This window comes from Gallus gallus, chromosome 15, assembly GCF_016699485.2.
Source record: "Gallus gallus isolate bGalGal1 chromosome 15, bGalGal1.mat.broiler.GRCg7b, whole genome shotgun sequence".
NCBI lineage: Eukaryota > Metazoa > Chordata > Aves > Galliformes > Phasianidae > Gallus > Gallus gallus.
Window position 1 is genome coordinate 9,474,369 of NC_052546.1, and position 14,965 is coordinate 9,489,333.

Below are 14,965 nucleotides of genomic sequence, written 5' to 3' on the forward strand. Positions count from 1 at the left end.
GGACAGGTTTTGAATAACTAGCTTAAAAGAGAAGGAGACTTGCAGTGGCAGACCGTCTAGAGAATGCCCGTCTCTATTTTGTCTCCTCTGTGGAGTCATGCTACTCATCAGTAGGGAAAGTTTTGTGATTAAAGCACAGGCTTAAGAATTGCTACATCCAGCTCTGCTAGGGAATTGCAAATGTCACCTCCATAAATTGGCCACCATGCCTGATGTGTCACATCTTTTTCTTGGCTTAGGTTTAGCTATGTAGCATGAGAGTGATTTTATGTAGAAGTACCTGTGTTGAGTGTTGGTTGCATGATCATGTGGTGATTTGTCACCTGAAAGAGGGGATTAGCTTGGTGTGTCACAAATCATGTCCTTTGTTCTCATTTTCTCTCTCTGTAGGATAATGAAGAAACATCTGACTTTGCTGTGGATGGTCTTAAACAAGTTATGGCTGTCAAGAGCCGTGTGGTACTGCCTTATTTGGTGCCAAAGGTACAACTGAAAACAAATTTTAAACTTCTGTTTAAAAGCTGTGCTTTTTCCTGTGTTTGCTGCCAGTTTTCTTTGGAGCAATCTGCCAAGATATTTCTGTGCTCAAAACTGTGTCATTGTGGTGCACTCATACTTAAAAAATTTCATGTTATAAATGAGCTGAGATTCCTTCTCAAGGAACTTTCTGCTTGTCTCATTTTTATTTGTGTTTGGTTTTGCTTTTTAGCTGACTACTCCCCCTGTGAACACCCGTGTGCTAGCTTTCCTCTCATCAGTGGCAGGGGATGCTCTGACAAGGCACTTGAGTGTCATCCTGCCTGCTATGATGTCTGCACTGAAAGAGAAGCTGGGGACTAGTGAAGAGCAACTGGTAAGTAGCGTGGCTCAGCTCTCTGCTATGACAGGCTGCCTGAAGATAGTTTGGGTTTACCGTTCAGCACTGAGTCTGTATTCCCTAGATACACAGGCTGCGTGTCTTAATGATATCTACTGACTTCTTCAGGCAGAGTCTTCTTGCCTGGTGGCATAGTTTTAAAACTGTGGTGGGAGTTGAAAAACATAATGCTTTCCAAATCCATTTGTACCCTTAAAGAAGTCTCTTTGGCCTAAACAAGCTACAATTCTCTATTTACTTATTCTTTGGAAACTGTTAGAGTGAATGGTTAAGTTTGTATGTATTAATGGGAAATAAGACTCAGAGATTAAAGGGCTGAAAGGAGAAAATCTCCTATTTTGCATGCAGCACTCTGAACTACTTTCAGAAACATCTGTTGTTTAGACTCCAGAGAACATCCTGGAGCTGTGATTGCATATAGATGTACACAGGCTGGTGAATTGAGAATGCTGTGGACAGAGTCCTGTCTGCTACAGATGCCCATCTGCTCAACTTCTAGCAGTTTACTTCTAATATACCTTCAGCTGTACTTGCAACTAGTATTATGACACAAAGACTTGAACTACCTAAATTAAAACTTACCTGATAAGACCCGTGGTTTCTGAGGGTAAGACTGGGCAGACCAAGCTACTCTCTACTTTTTAGAATTTATACCTTCTGTAGCTGTAAAGCTACCTGTGCAACTTTTTAGGTCATTTGTTGACTTTTGAGAGTTGATTATGTACTTATCTCTCCTCCTGGACTGGTGACCCATTCATAATGTTTTTTGCTTTTTTCTTTCCCCTGACATTTGTTACTAAGTAAGCATAAGGATGGAGGTAGCAGTAGGAAATTGGTTCTGAATTAAGCCTTTGATGGCAATGCAATCAGCTATTCCAAAAGAAAAGATTAGCAGGTGGCATATGCTGTGTATGTTGTGTCTTTTCTCTTAGAGATGATGTTCCGGATAACATGGGGAAACCTGGGGCTAACTCTGGTTTTATTCTATTTGAGAGTTAATGTACAATTAATTTGGACTCTAGGAAATGGCAAATTGCCAGTCTGTAATCCTTTCTGTGGAAGATGATGTTGGACAAAGAATTATAACTGAGGATTTACTAGAAGCTACCCGCAGCCCTGACGTGGGAATGAGACAAGCAGCAGCTATCATTCTGAATATCTACTGCTCCAAGACAAAAGCAGACTACACTGGTCATCTCAAGAACTTGGTTTCAGGCCTGATACGTTTATTTAATGATACCAATCCTGTAGTTTTGAATGAAAGCTGGGATGCACTTAATTCCATCACCAAGGTAAGAGGCAGCTTCAAAAGTTTACAGTGGTAGTGGTTGGCAAGGAGAAAGTGGAGATAACTGGTAAAATACTGTCTAAATTGAATCTCCTGTTTAAACTACATTTATGTTGGCAAATGCTGCAGAGATTTGAGATGTAAGATGAGCTTGGCATCAGTGTTATCAGTGAATAGTTAGGTCTTTGGAAGGGGTGGGAGACAAGTGTCTTCTCATGATGCACCTGAGATTTCAGAAGGAACTGTAGGTTGTGATATTACTTCATCTTTGTCTTGCCCCTCCCTCCTACAGAAATTAGATGCTGGGAACCAGCTTGCTCTCATTGAGGACCTACACAAGGACATCCGGGTTGTAGGGAATGAGGCCAAAGGCGAGCATGTGCCAGGATTTTGTATTCCTAAGAAGGTAAAGGATCAAAATGAGCACGTGATGCGAAAATGGACTCGATCACAACCATCCTATCTCATTCTGGGGGAAACTGATTGATACTATGTTATGGAATTAGAAATACTGAAACTAGCATTTTAAACCCCTATGTTGGAGAGACTTTTTGTAGGTTACTGATACTTTTGAATTACCCTGCAGACAACTCCTTTTGTGACAAGATCTTTGACAATTCTGTTATGCCTGGAAGTCAGACTTGCTGCTTTTGTGGAGGAGTAATGCTGGACTTCCGTGCCAAATTTCTATGGTTTAAAAATTCCTTCATCCACCAGCACTTTCCTCATAGCAACTGGCTTTCTAAGGCGTAGATGCATTAAATCAAACTGAATAAAAGTAGCTTTGTAAATGTGGAAGCAGGCAGCTGAAGGTCAACAGGAAATTGAGAGAAACTGTTTTAAGTGTGTTCATCTGGTATATAACAGGAAAAATAATAAGATATGTATTTTTTGCATCTTAGCTTCTAAGCTTTCTTACCTAATTGTTATGACAGGGAGTGACTTCTATACTTCTGGTGCTGCGTGAAGGTGTTCTAACTGGTAATCCAGAGCAAAAGGAGGAAGCAGCAAAGGCCTTGGGGCTGGTTATTAAGCTGACTTCTGCGGAAGCTCTTAAACCATCTGTAGTGAGCATTACTGGGCCACTTATTCGTATCTTGGGAGATCGGTTCAGCTGGAATGTCAAAGTGGCTCTGCTTGAAACACTAAGCCTTCTTTTAGCCAAGGTAAGATTCAAAGTAATTGACTGTAGTTTGTGAGCATTTTCTACGGTAGCCTTCAGAAAATCTGTTGCTGTTCATTTTAATATAGCTAGGATATCAGCTGGTATAGATCTAGTATCTAGAATGGCAATGAAATTAGATTGTATTCTCCCAACAAGTGAGTCACTGGACCTCTTAGAAATATTGGTAAATGCTCATCTCACTTTCATGTGATTGACAGCTACCAGGTAGTTATTTTCTTTTCTATGTCCATGCTTTTTATGAAACGTTAAGTCCAAAGAAGATCATCTTACACACTTGAACTGAGCTGTGCTTTTATTTAGTGCTCTGTATAGAAAAGAACATTCATGATGATGTAGAATCTTTCTTATGTTTCCATCTACAGAAAATAGAATTAGATTGGAAAAGGATAAGTGTTGCATTGTAAATCATCACTTTGTGTTTTTCCTGTTTTAGCAGTGTGTTAGATCTGAGTGAAGGCTATTTGTTACTGTGATAATTAACTGTTGTAGAAGTAAAGCTGTTTACAGGCTTTGATTTCTAGCCATGGTTACATTCTCAACTCCATCACTTTTCCTTCTTTTATCCCTCTTAAAGGTTGAGATTGCCCTGAAACCATTTTTGCCTCAACTGCAAACAACCTTCACCAAAGCTCTGCAAGATTCAAACCGTGCTGTTCGCCTTAAAGCTGCTGATGCTCTTGGTAAACTTATTGTTATCCATGTAAAAGTGGATCCTCTTTTTACTGAGCTGCTGAATGGAATTCGTTCCAGTGATGACTCTGCCATCAGGTAAGCTGTAGGTGGAATCTCAGGCCTTGCTGCTAATTGAGGATAAGGGGCTAGGATGAATATGCTGTATAGCAATTTGAGATGATTTTCTTCCCCTTCCTTGATTTAGACAGTAAGGTTTATTTACTGTTAATGAAGGGTTGTAAAATCAATAATATGGATGATAGGGACACAGTGGGTCAAAAGCTGTGTTCTGATACATCTTATCAGGAGAGGTGTGGCTTGGCATCTGCCCAGTTCTCTCATCTTCAATCTCTAAACCCACTGCAGCCCACTTTCAGGTACAAGACTGTATCAGTTTTCACTTTGACCTGAAGTAATGCAGCTGTTCTTGTACCCTATATGTACAGATTCCTGAGAAATTAACTTCTTAGGGTTTTTTTTTTTTTAATCTGTGAATAGTCAGAAGATGCTTATTTTGTAAGAGAGAGGCACAAGTACACAAACATGGATTGCACTCTAGCATGGAGTTTTCATCAATGGAGAGAGTATGGGTTTCCTAAATTGTAAGGCATATTAATCTAATAGCTGTGTAAGAAATTCCTACAGGTGTCCAGAGCTCAGTTTCTTCTTTAGGGTTATGGGAGAGGCAATCTCTGACCGTATGTTGTGATCACTTCTAGGGACACGATGCTGCAAGCACTGCGGTTTGTAACACGAGGAGCTGGTGCAAAAGTAGATGCCACAATTAGGAAGAACATCAGCACAGTGCTTCTTGGGATGCTGGGACACGATGAGGTATTGCTTCAGACAGCTGTAAAGGATCCCTGCTGTAGATAGTCTGATTTTAAAATGGGAACTAAGAAAATTATTTTCTAGAATAATCTTCCAGGGCAAATTATTACTGTTAGAGTGGAAAGAAGCTGTTATAAAGAAACACTGTGGTTGGACACCGCTTGGTAAATGGAAAGTGGTCTGTAAAACTGACTTCACTGGAGCCTTATGGTGTTAACTGAACTAGAGATCCCCAGCCAATTACTTTTAACTCTGAAAGCCTGTGAGTTTAATGTTTCCTTAGCAACCACACAGGTGGATTTGCCGTTCCTCACCAACATGTGTGAGACAGCTCTGAAGTCAAGATATGCTTTTTTATCTCAGAGAGAACCCACAGTACCTTCACTATGAGCACATCTGTGTGTTTGCAGGCTCTCAGGTGAGGTTTATTATTATTATCCAGGTTGGAGTTTTTTTTTGTAACAACACATTTTTCTCCAGTGAACTAGAAACTCTCCTAAGTTGAATGTATGTTCTTCTGTATATGGCAGATAGCAACAGTCTCATCTGTGAGATTAAATAATGAAGTAATGTCTTCATGTTTCAGTATGTGCTACACAGACATACAACTGTTGGCAAGATAGAACAATTGAAAAATTCCCATTGGATTTTAAGTTTCAGGGTAGAGAAGTGCAGGTATTTATAGATGCAGAACCACGCCAAACAAACATGAGTATGGAAGTTTGAAATTAAAACCTTATTGCAGCAATAAGCTTATGCAGAGATGGCTAGAAGTAATATGTTTTCTAGACTGTGAATCAAAATGTAACTCTTAACATATCTTTTAAAATGCTCACTTTCATCTTCATAACTTTTCCATTTACCAAGTCACAATTTATATGAGACCTGTAATTTTACAATCTCTGCTGGCTTTTTTTGACTGGATGTGAGGCTTCTGTTATGTACAATAAACCTTGCAAAATGACAGAAATCCTCAGGTAGCAGGAGTCAAGGAGTGTCTGCTAATGCTTTTTTTTCTCCTCTTTTCATTTCATATTTCTGTCCCTTGCTCCTCTTTCTGCTTGTCTCTGATGTGGATTGAGCTCAACCAGTGTTACTCTTTCCTTCCTTTCCTCATTAGGATGCCACCCGCATGGCTTCAGCTGGCTGCTTAGCAGAACTGTGTGCATTTCTGTCAGAAGAGGAGCTTAATACTGTTCTCCACCAGCACTTACTGGGTAGGTGAAGCTACTGTGACTAGAACTAAGTCTGAAAAGCAGGGGAAGATACATTCTTAGACACTGGTTTGTGAAAACCTTGTGACTATTCAGGTTCCTTCTCTTTATTTTAAACAAGTCTCTAGATTTCCTTGTACTTTTCTTTGCTCATGGCTGCCCCTACTCTGGTACATCATTGAGCACAGGGTGACAATTATAACTTGGGTTTCCCATATTTTTTGTGGATTTGTGTTCAAGTGAGTTGATGCAAGTGCCAGCATGGCTGAGCAGTTCCTTAGTGCTGATGCACAGTGGATGGGAGGTGACAGTATGTTCAGGCAGGATGGGGGAGGGCTGTTCCACTTTGTTTAATGACACTGGGATCACAAATTGGTTTATGATTATTGCAGACCACATCCAATGGCTTCAAATGCTTTTGGAAAATTAACTGATTTGCCTGTTAGTCAGAAGCATGAATTTTGTAGGAGCTTGTAGTGGTTGGGAGTGTTATAGTGCTCTATGGAATTAAAAAGGGAATCTACTAGATGGTTTCAAATTACAGATTACTTTTACAATTTTATTGGTGTCAAAACTTATGTAATTGTAATAGCAAGCTTCTTCATGCACTAAGTGATGTGGGTGTGATTACATGTATCATCAGAAAAACCCAGTTCTATGGTATAAAGTCAGTGTGTTGGGTTTCAATATCTGCCCAGAGAGAATTCCTCTCTGATAGAGGTATTGTGTTATAGTACAGTTTATATGTCTCTTTTGGAAGGAGAAAGATGCTGCTTTAAGTGCTGCTTTTATAGAAGTGAGTTGACAAACTGACAAATGCTTTCTCACATGGATGCAGTAGCCTTTCTTAGAGGTAGTTCTTTTGCCATTTCTAGCAGACATCTCTGGAATTGACTGGATGGTGAGACATGGACGAAGCCTGGCCCTCTCAGTGGCTGTGAATGTTGCTCCTTATAGGCTGTGTTCCCCCAAGTACTATAACAGTGTTCTGGAGATGATCCTCAGCAATGCCACTGCTGACAGGGTAAGTGCTGCCTGAGAAAGGACAAGTTCTGTTCAAGAGCTTGTGGGAGTAGTTATAAAAGGCTCACAGGTTCACAGCGTTACAATAATTAAAAAAATAAAATCAGAATAAAAATGTATTCTGAATGTTCTTCCTTGACTAGATGCAGTCTTATAGTGGAACTGCATGACTGTGATTCTGATTCTTTGACTGCTGGTCTCTGTCAAGATGAAGATTATTTAATCTCTAACAGTAGAGTAACTTTCACTGGGAGTAAATTCCACTTCTGTTGCCCTGTTAAAGTTCTGATTCAAAGGCCAAGTTTACAAAATGAACAAATACTTCAGTTTAGAAAGAAGACTTTAAAAACAGAGCTGAATGAATAATGTAGTGTAGGGAACTTGTGGGTTATGTGGGGCTGCCATGTCATTCCGTGTGGCTCACAGTCATGATTTTTCATCCTATTTCTCCAATGATGTTACATCGTTTTCATGCATTGCATGCTGCAGTTCTTTGACAGATATGTTCAGCCTTTTGCAAAAGCTCACCAGTCCATGTGACTGTGGGCCTCGTTATATGGGCTGTTGAACTCTACTGTAGTAACATCAACCATATCAAATCTTTGTTTTTACCTTGAAGATACCCATTGCAGTTAGTGGCATCAGAGGGATGGGCTTTCTTATGAAATACCACATGGAAGAAGGAGGGAACCTGCCTCCAAAGCTTTCCAACCTCTTTATTAAGGTAAGAATTTTTATGCTACCTGGCATTGTTCTCCTCTGATCTTAACCAATGTAATACAGTCTATCTTTCAGCTAATTTATGGTGGTTTTCTTTGTAAAATTAATATATTGTAACTCAGTATGAAAGCTGAAACCTCGGTTGCCTTATTTTGGGAAGCTGTGAATCCCTTGACAGTTGGTAATCTATACAAGTCTTTTTGTTCTAAAGCAGACAGAATAATTTTACAAGCCTGCTTTGCAGCTGTGAACACAATACCTCCATCTCTGTTGTAATGTGGAAATCTGACTTGTTCTGTGGTAAACTTTGATTCAGTGTGAATAATTGTTTTCCTTTGCAGTAACGAGCAGCTGACAGAGATGGGAAGAAAATGTGGAGGGGGACAGATGTCAGTTTGTTTCTAAAACCTGATAAAGGTCAAAGGGGCTTTGTTAGGAAGTTGTTGAATACCAACTCCTTACCTTCTCTGGTTTTGCATCAGTACTTTTTGACTTCTATTTTTTGTGAACGGGAGTAGCTCCTAGAGCCTGGAAGGAGAGAGAATATTGACGTTAGTGCTCTTTTTCCTTTTCAATTGATATCTGTTTGAAAATCTACCTAAAAATTCCTTTCCTTCTCTGTTATTCTGTATTTTTTTTCCCCACGAAAGTATCCCTCAGGGCAGGAAGAATCTGAATTTTGAACATGAGAGTGTTTTCAATGTCTTAGAAAAGATAAGGGAAGAGAGAGTGAGGGGTAGTGGTGAAGGGAGTGAGCTGCTGCCTTTTAATTTATCTGTCATCATTACTGTAAATAAAAACGTATTAGATTTCACATTTTAAATTTCTTTTAAATTTACTTGAAAATCCATCATAAATGCAAGTCAACATGGAGTCGATCGTTTTTCAAAGCAGACTTTTTGCTGACATATATTAATTTGTATCATAGCATTCTGTTTAAATATGAGTATCACAATTGTCACAATGCCTTTATCACAATATTAATAATGCGGTTGACATTCAGATATTAGTTTTCATGTTCTGATGCCTTGAGATTAAATCAAAAGTAAGCATCTCTAAATTTTTTTTATATTAGAATGAAATACACTGTTGAAATGTAGCTTACACTCTAACCAGTGACTTGGCTGTTGCTGCTGACTGGGTGTGCATTACCAGAGGTACTGTCAGCTTTTGCTGCAGTTAGAGGTCCCTGTCATTTCCTGATAGTGTGTACCTCTGTCAACAACCATTTTTGTTTTCTTTGGAAAAAGTGCCTTGTTTTCAAGGTTTCACCCCCTCTTACTATTATACATAAGTTTAATCAAACTTGTTGACGTTTTGCTCTGTGAATTGAAGGCTACTTGTTTTTCTTGTTGAAGCTAAAGATACTTGTATTAGGAAAAAAAGGGAAACTTGTGCTTTCAATACCTTGTCTTCCGTAAAACTTAAACTTAAAACCTAAACTTAAAACCTTCTTTGTCTCCTTCAGTGTCTCCAGAACTCATCCAGTGACATAAAGTTAGTTGCAGAAAAAATGATCTGGTGGGCAAATAAAAACCATCTTCCTGCACTGGATCCTCAGACAATTAAACCAATTCTCAAAGCGCTTCTGGACAACACAAAAGACAAAAACACCAGTGTAAGAGCTTACAGCGACCAAGCCATTGTTAATCTTCTGAAGATGAGAGTGGGTGAACAAGTGCTTGAGGTATGAGACAGAAGAAAACATAACCATTGGTAGTAGGCTGTGTCATGTGGCTCTGCTTGTGTCTAAGTGTTTGCCTGGAGTCTCAGAATGTGCTGGCAGTCTCTTATGAAATAGGTGGAGTGGGATATTCTATTTGCATTTAAGCCTTCATTAGTATTCTTATGGTAAACTCTGAAGAAGTATGCAAGTTATGTGATGCTGCACAACCATACAGCGCGGTATTACTGAAGTCAAGGTATTTAATATGTTCTCTGTGTTTAATGCCTGAAGCCATATTGTGCTGTAGTTGCCTTAGCTAGGACTGGTAGTATTGCTTTTGTCACTTTTATAATCCTATTGCAGGATTATCAGTACTAGAGTATATTTAGGATGGATGGAATGCTCCTTTGTGCGTCCATATCCAGACCTCTCTTCTAAGCCCCTAGCTGGTTTGGTTCTCATGTCTGGAATCATAAAACCAGATGAAGGCTTTGGGTATATTCGAAGATGGAGATGAGTACACCTTGTAAGGCACTTAAACTTGGTTCTTATTTTGAACGGCGTGTTATAAGGGATTGATAATTTGGTGTTTTCTTCCTTCCACAGTCTGTTTCCAAGATTTTAGATGCTGCCAGCTTGGAGCTTCTCAATGAAAGCTGCAGGAGATCTCTTAAGAAGCTGGCTGGCCAGGCTGACTCTGATGAACAGATAGATGACACTATACTGACGTGATAATTGAGCTCCCGAAGACAAAACAACACTGACCCAACCGCTGCATCAGCATTTCAACTCAAAACACCTACTTTAAATGTTTTCATTTTTGAAAATGTTAATTCTGATGGGATTTCATGAAAAGGACTCCCAGAGAGTATTTTAGTATCAAATATACCAGAATAGCCTTAATTAGACCCATGTTAGCTGAAATTTGAAAATCTGGTCCCCTTTTTGAAATAGATAATGCACAAGAAACAGATATACTAATCTATGCTGATAAATTTTGGCCAATTGTGAGATGTGGCTAGAGCACATCAGGCTTAAACTCTGGTGAAATCTACTTGTTTTCCAGGGTCTGTGCCAAAACTCCAGTATTGGAAGTACTGTTGTTTTTTCCAGAGACCCTGTGAAGCCAGAATTGTTTTTGTGTACTGCTAACTTGCTGCTTGTGACGGTTCTGAAGATTGAAAATCCCTGTAAAACACAGTATTTAAAACAGCCTTAGAAATCACAAATACAAGGGGGGAATTAAATGCAGTCTGTTTAAAGAAGGAACATTTAATAAAGGCTTTGACTTTGATCCTTCTGGTGTAAACTGTTCTCTTTACACATTCATTTGCCAACAAACCAATACTGTGATTTACTTTGTGGAAATGTATTTATTTTTTTTAGGGCATTACAGTCTATAGAGTGGGTAGTGCAGTAATCTATATAAACCCTTTTGCAAAACTGAGGTAAGCTAGGGTTTAAAACCAAGCTAGAACTGACATTTAATGAAATTTGTAATTACTCCTGTTAATTTCTGGAGTATTTTGGACTCTAGACAGCTTTTTGTTCAACTTGTGAAAACTATTTTTGTCTTCAAAGGCTTCAAAAGATATTTGGCATTTCCAACATGCAGTTTGGGTTTTTTTTTCTCAATGAATTGTACTGCTCCAAGAAAGCACTATTCTATTTCACCTGGGCAAATAGTCACCTTTTTTTTTTTCTGACTGAAGCCTTTTATGCAATGTGATGGAAATAGTAGAAAAATTGCATTGCAGAACAAAAATTTTAAAGGAGAAATTTAGTTTTGCATTCTACATATTAAAGTGAGCCCTGTCTGTTTGATGAAACCACACAGAAGGTTGCTCTTCAGAACCCAAAGCATTACAATTTATAGTTTCAGATGGGGGCGATGATCATCGTTTGATATAACTCTGGATGGCTCAGCCATAATGATGGGAGGAAAAAATGCTACTAATCACAACATTTGAGAGCATAAAATGCAACCACATGGGAACGCTCTACTAGAACTGATTTGCCAATTGCTGTGATTCCATAACCCTTTTATGCCATCTATTTCATTATATACACTTTTCAGAGTGTTAGAGCTCACTTCATGGCTATCAAAACCCACCTTGCTGCTATTTGAGTCCATTACTGTTTGTCCTGTTCCCACAGGCATTGAGAACAGTTCATTTGTGCAGCAGCCACGTTATCCCTGCAGTGTTCTCATTCATGGATGAAACAAGCTTGGATTTTCTAGGTCTTTTCTTGTGGATGAACTTTTCTAAATCTATGTTTTTGCTCTTCATATTTGATCCATTCAGAATCACAGTTGCCTTGTAGTGTCCACTGCTGGATCAGATCTTCTGCTGGAGAATATCATTCTTCACAACGTGCTGCTGTCTATCCCCACAAGAGACTTGGCTGTAATAGCAGACATTTTGCAATGAATCCAGGCTACAGATCTGCTCTTTCACTACTTATGTCCAATCTTGTATTTATGCAGTTCATTATTTCTACAAAACTCCACCACTTCCCAGTTGGTCTTACTGAACTTATTAAATAACATTTACCTGCATTTTGAATGTGGTTTTAAATTCTGAGGTTGCCTTCCAGAATACTTGCAAATCTGTTTGATTTCTGTTATCTACCAATTAAAAAAAATGTATTCTCTATCCCTTCATCTAGATAATTAATTAAAGTAATAAGCTGTACCAGTCATAATTCACTGTGGAAAGCTACTTGCCTGTATTGACAGTGAGCTATGAGTAATTACACTGAGAAGAAAACTTGCAAGTATTGTTGGTGGATATCCCTCAAAGCAGTGAATTCAGTGTGTGTGTCATTGTCTATGAGACTGTAATGTGTAATCTAAAGGCTGCTCCACTAAAGCACACAGCCTTGGGCAGCAAACATTTATCTGCCACCTTCTTCTGCAGTCCTAAGTCTCAATTCTTGTCTACAAGAACTGAAGGATGAGTGGTAATCAACTAATTCATCTTTGTACTTTTTATTCACTATCCTTTAAAGTTTAAACTCTGTTTTTTCCAATGCATTGGTAATAACCAGAGTGAAAACTAAAAATGCCCTTAAGGATTTGGAGTCTTAGAACACTGTGATTAATTTCACCTGTAGTGAATGAACTGTGCTTGGAGGATAACAGGAACAGCAGCTAAACCACCAGATGCAAAAGTATTGTGTGCTATAGCAGAAGTAAACAAAATTTTAAGCCATTTTATAACTGCAAAAATAGGTGGGAAAAGCTCAGTAGTTGTACTGGAATAACTTCTTTGGCCACTATAGACACGAAGAAGGAAAAATGTGCAAGTTTCTATAAAGAATGGCAGGTTGAGCACAGTCATAGATAGCTCTTTTTTTTCTCCAGGATACTGATACCTCCTGAACACGTAGAAGAAAATCACAGTCAAGTAGGTTTTTTAATTAGCGTATTAATTTTAGTCAATTACTACCTTTTGTAACTGAATTAAGGTATTCTGAAGATCAGTATTTTAACTTTGTCTAATATGAAGTGGAAAAGCTCATTCATCTTTCCAAATAGCAGCTGAATTTCTGCGCTCAGTTTAGTTGTTCCCGACAGGGAGGAGTAAAAGGTAGGAACTCACTTGTACTTATTGAGAAAATGCTGATTTTTCAATTACAGCACAACACAGAATTTGGATTTTGATAGCTGCTTTTCACTAAATTATTTATATACCACAATACAATACATCAGAGCTAAAATACCCATAATTTTTGCCACAACGTGAAAGATGATAAATTGATTGTGCCAACTTAGAGACTCGGGAATTAATTTTTCTCTCATTTCAAACGTCTTGAAAATACTAGTTGTCAGTCTAAGACCATTTTTTTCCCCACAGCTGACTGTAATAACATCTTTGAACTGTCAAGAAGCTGTCTGTGAGTGACAGCTGAACTGTGTGTATTTCAAGATCACAAAATAGAGCACGATGTTTAACTTACAAGGTGTTAAAAATTTCAGTGGAAAAGAGACAAATGTGAAAACACAAAATATTCAAATATTTTGATATTTTTTGAAGGTAAGTCACTCAGTTGCATACAGTCTGTTTTATTTGGCAAAATGACCCCATCTTACACTTTCTACATGGGGTTTCATAAGCTTAGAAATAAGGGTAATAGGAGACGTTGACCTGAGGTCTGAGTTGGTGGTTTGTACGATAGATTCAAGGGGCCTCCCCTTGGTTATCCTGACACCGGGGGATGTGCTGGGTTATTTGATGGGCTGCCAAAATGCTGCATTGTGATGTAAGAGACAGGAGAAGTTGCCTTTGACCTGAATTGGTCTTGAGCTAACTGCAAACCCTTCTCCAACAGTGCTTCTGTGAGTATCGATCTGCTCGTGTCTGGTAGCACTCCAACCTGGGTGTGGTGTTTTACATTTATGAATTGCAAAGTCCATGGCATAGGAATGTGAGATAGAGGAGATCCAAATGGATTTCAGGATGAGGAGGATGTGACAGGGCTGAGCTTTATAGGCCAGAACACTTTTTTGAAGGTTAAGATCAAGGAATGTTTTTAACTAAAAGCATAGTTGCGTTTTCAATCAGTATTCTATCAGGTGATGCTAAAATAATCATCACTCTAGAGATGCTATTTTAGCCATACTGAGTTGGTTTGTTTTCAGACGAGTTGCACAAAAATAGCAAAACTGTAACAGCAGAACCATACCAGAGTATCCTATGTAGAATAAATAAATAATTCTAGAATTGATTAGAGACAATTACCTTAAAAATATTCTTACTTCTCCTAGGCTCAGCTGATGGTAAAGTTTGTGTTCTTCAGAGCTGGTACAGCTCTCACTTGGAGGACCAGTGCATGTTAATGAGATACTTCAGTCAGGGAGCTGTAAAGCTGATGTTTCTAACGTTACCCATATTGTAATTAAATAAAGTCATTATTTTGAACTTCTGCTAAACACAAACTGGTGAAGTAATTATTTTGAAGGACGTGTATTGTCTTTTGTCGCTTAGTTTTGAGCTGCTGAAGCTGAAAAATAACAAAGTCCTGAATAACTGAGGTATTCCAAACCAAAACACAGCACAAGGAAATGCTTTTGTAGGAGAGAAATCACAGAGAAACCAGCGTCCCTCTCGTGCTCTTGACGACAGCCTCATGCAGCTCGTATGGGCAGCACCAACACAACTGACAGGGCCCTTCCTCAGCCCAAACATAAGCAGAACTCCGGATTAAACCTCCGCGAATCGAACCGCAGATTGAAGATGCCACCAGCCCTGCCCTTTTCTTATCACTTCTCTGTGAACTTCCTCACCTGCAGGGCTGGGCGCGCACGCCCCTCACAGAGGTGTCATGGCTGCCACAGGCGAACCAGCAGCCCCGCCCCGCCCCGCCCCAACCAGCTCAGGGAAAGCGCGCATGCGCAGCTCCGCGCCGCGTTGGGAAGGCTGCGCGCACGCGCCGGAAGGAGGGGCGTTGCGCGTGCGCGGCGGCGTGCCGGCGCAGCTGGAGG

The 14,965-nt window shown here is 39.3% G+C and overlaps 1 protein-coding gene and 1 long non-coding RNA gene across 4 annotated transcripts in view; one reads left to right on the top strand and one right to left on the bottom strand.

The window, feature by feature from the left end:
* The window catches only part of GCN1 (GCN1, eIF2 alpha kinase activator homolog), a 40,621-nt gene extending 29,850 nt beyond the window's left edge, over nt 1–10,771 (top strand). For 2 of the 3 annotated variants that reach the window (XM_046901403.1, XM_015275397.4), the window contains exons 47-58: nt 391–483; nt 710–853; nt 1,900–2,169; nt 2,458–2,571; nt 3,101–3,331; nt 3,926–4,119; nt 4,743–4,857; nt 5,975–6,071; nt 6,944–7,092; nt 7,711–7,815; nt 9,280–9,498; nt 10,084–10,771. In XM_046901403.1, the coding sequence (XP_046757359.1) occupies nt 391–483; nt 710–853; nt 1,900–2,169; nt 2,458–2,571; nt 3,101–3,331; nt 3,926–4,119; nt 4,743–4,857; nt 5,975–6,071; nt 6,944–7,092; nt 7,711–7,815; nt 9,280–9,498; nt 10,084–10,209 (1,857 nt within the window). In that variant the 3' untranslated portion in view covers nt 10,210–10,771. The remainder of the gene's footprint in view (nt 1–390; nt 484–709; nt 854–1,899; nt 2,170–2,457; nt 2,572–3,100; nt 3,332–3,925; nt 4,120–4,742; nt 4,858–5,974; nt 6,072–6,943; nt 7,093–7,710; nt 7,816–9,279; nt 9,499–10,083) is intronic. The other variant, XM_015275398.4, reaches the window with a different exon arrangement.
* On the bottom strand, nt 10,631–14,849 carry LOC121106864. The gene is made up of 2 exons (XR_005840076.2): nt 14,223–14,849; nt 10,631–11,883 (listed from the first exon to the last, which is right to left on the bottom strand). It is a non-coding gene; the product is annotated as an uncharacterized LOC121106864 (long non-coding RNA).
* Between the last annotated feature and the right edge of the window lie 116 nt (nt 14,850–14,965).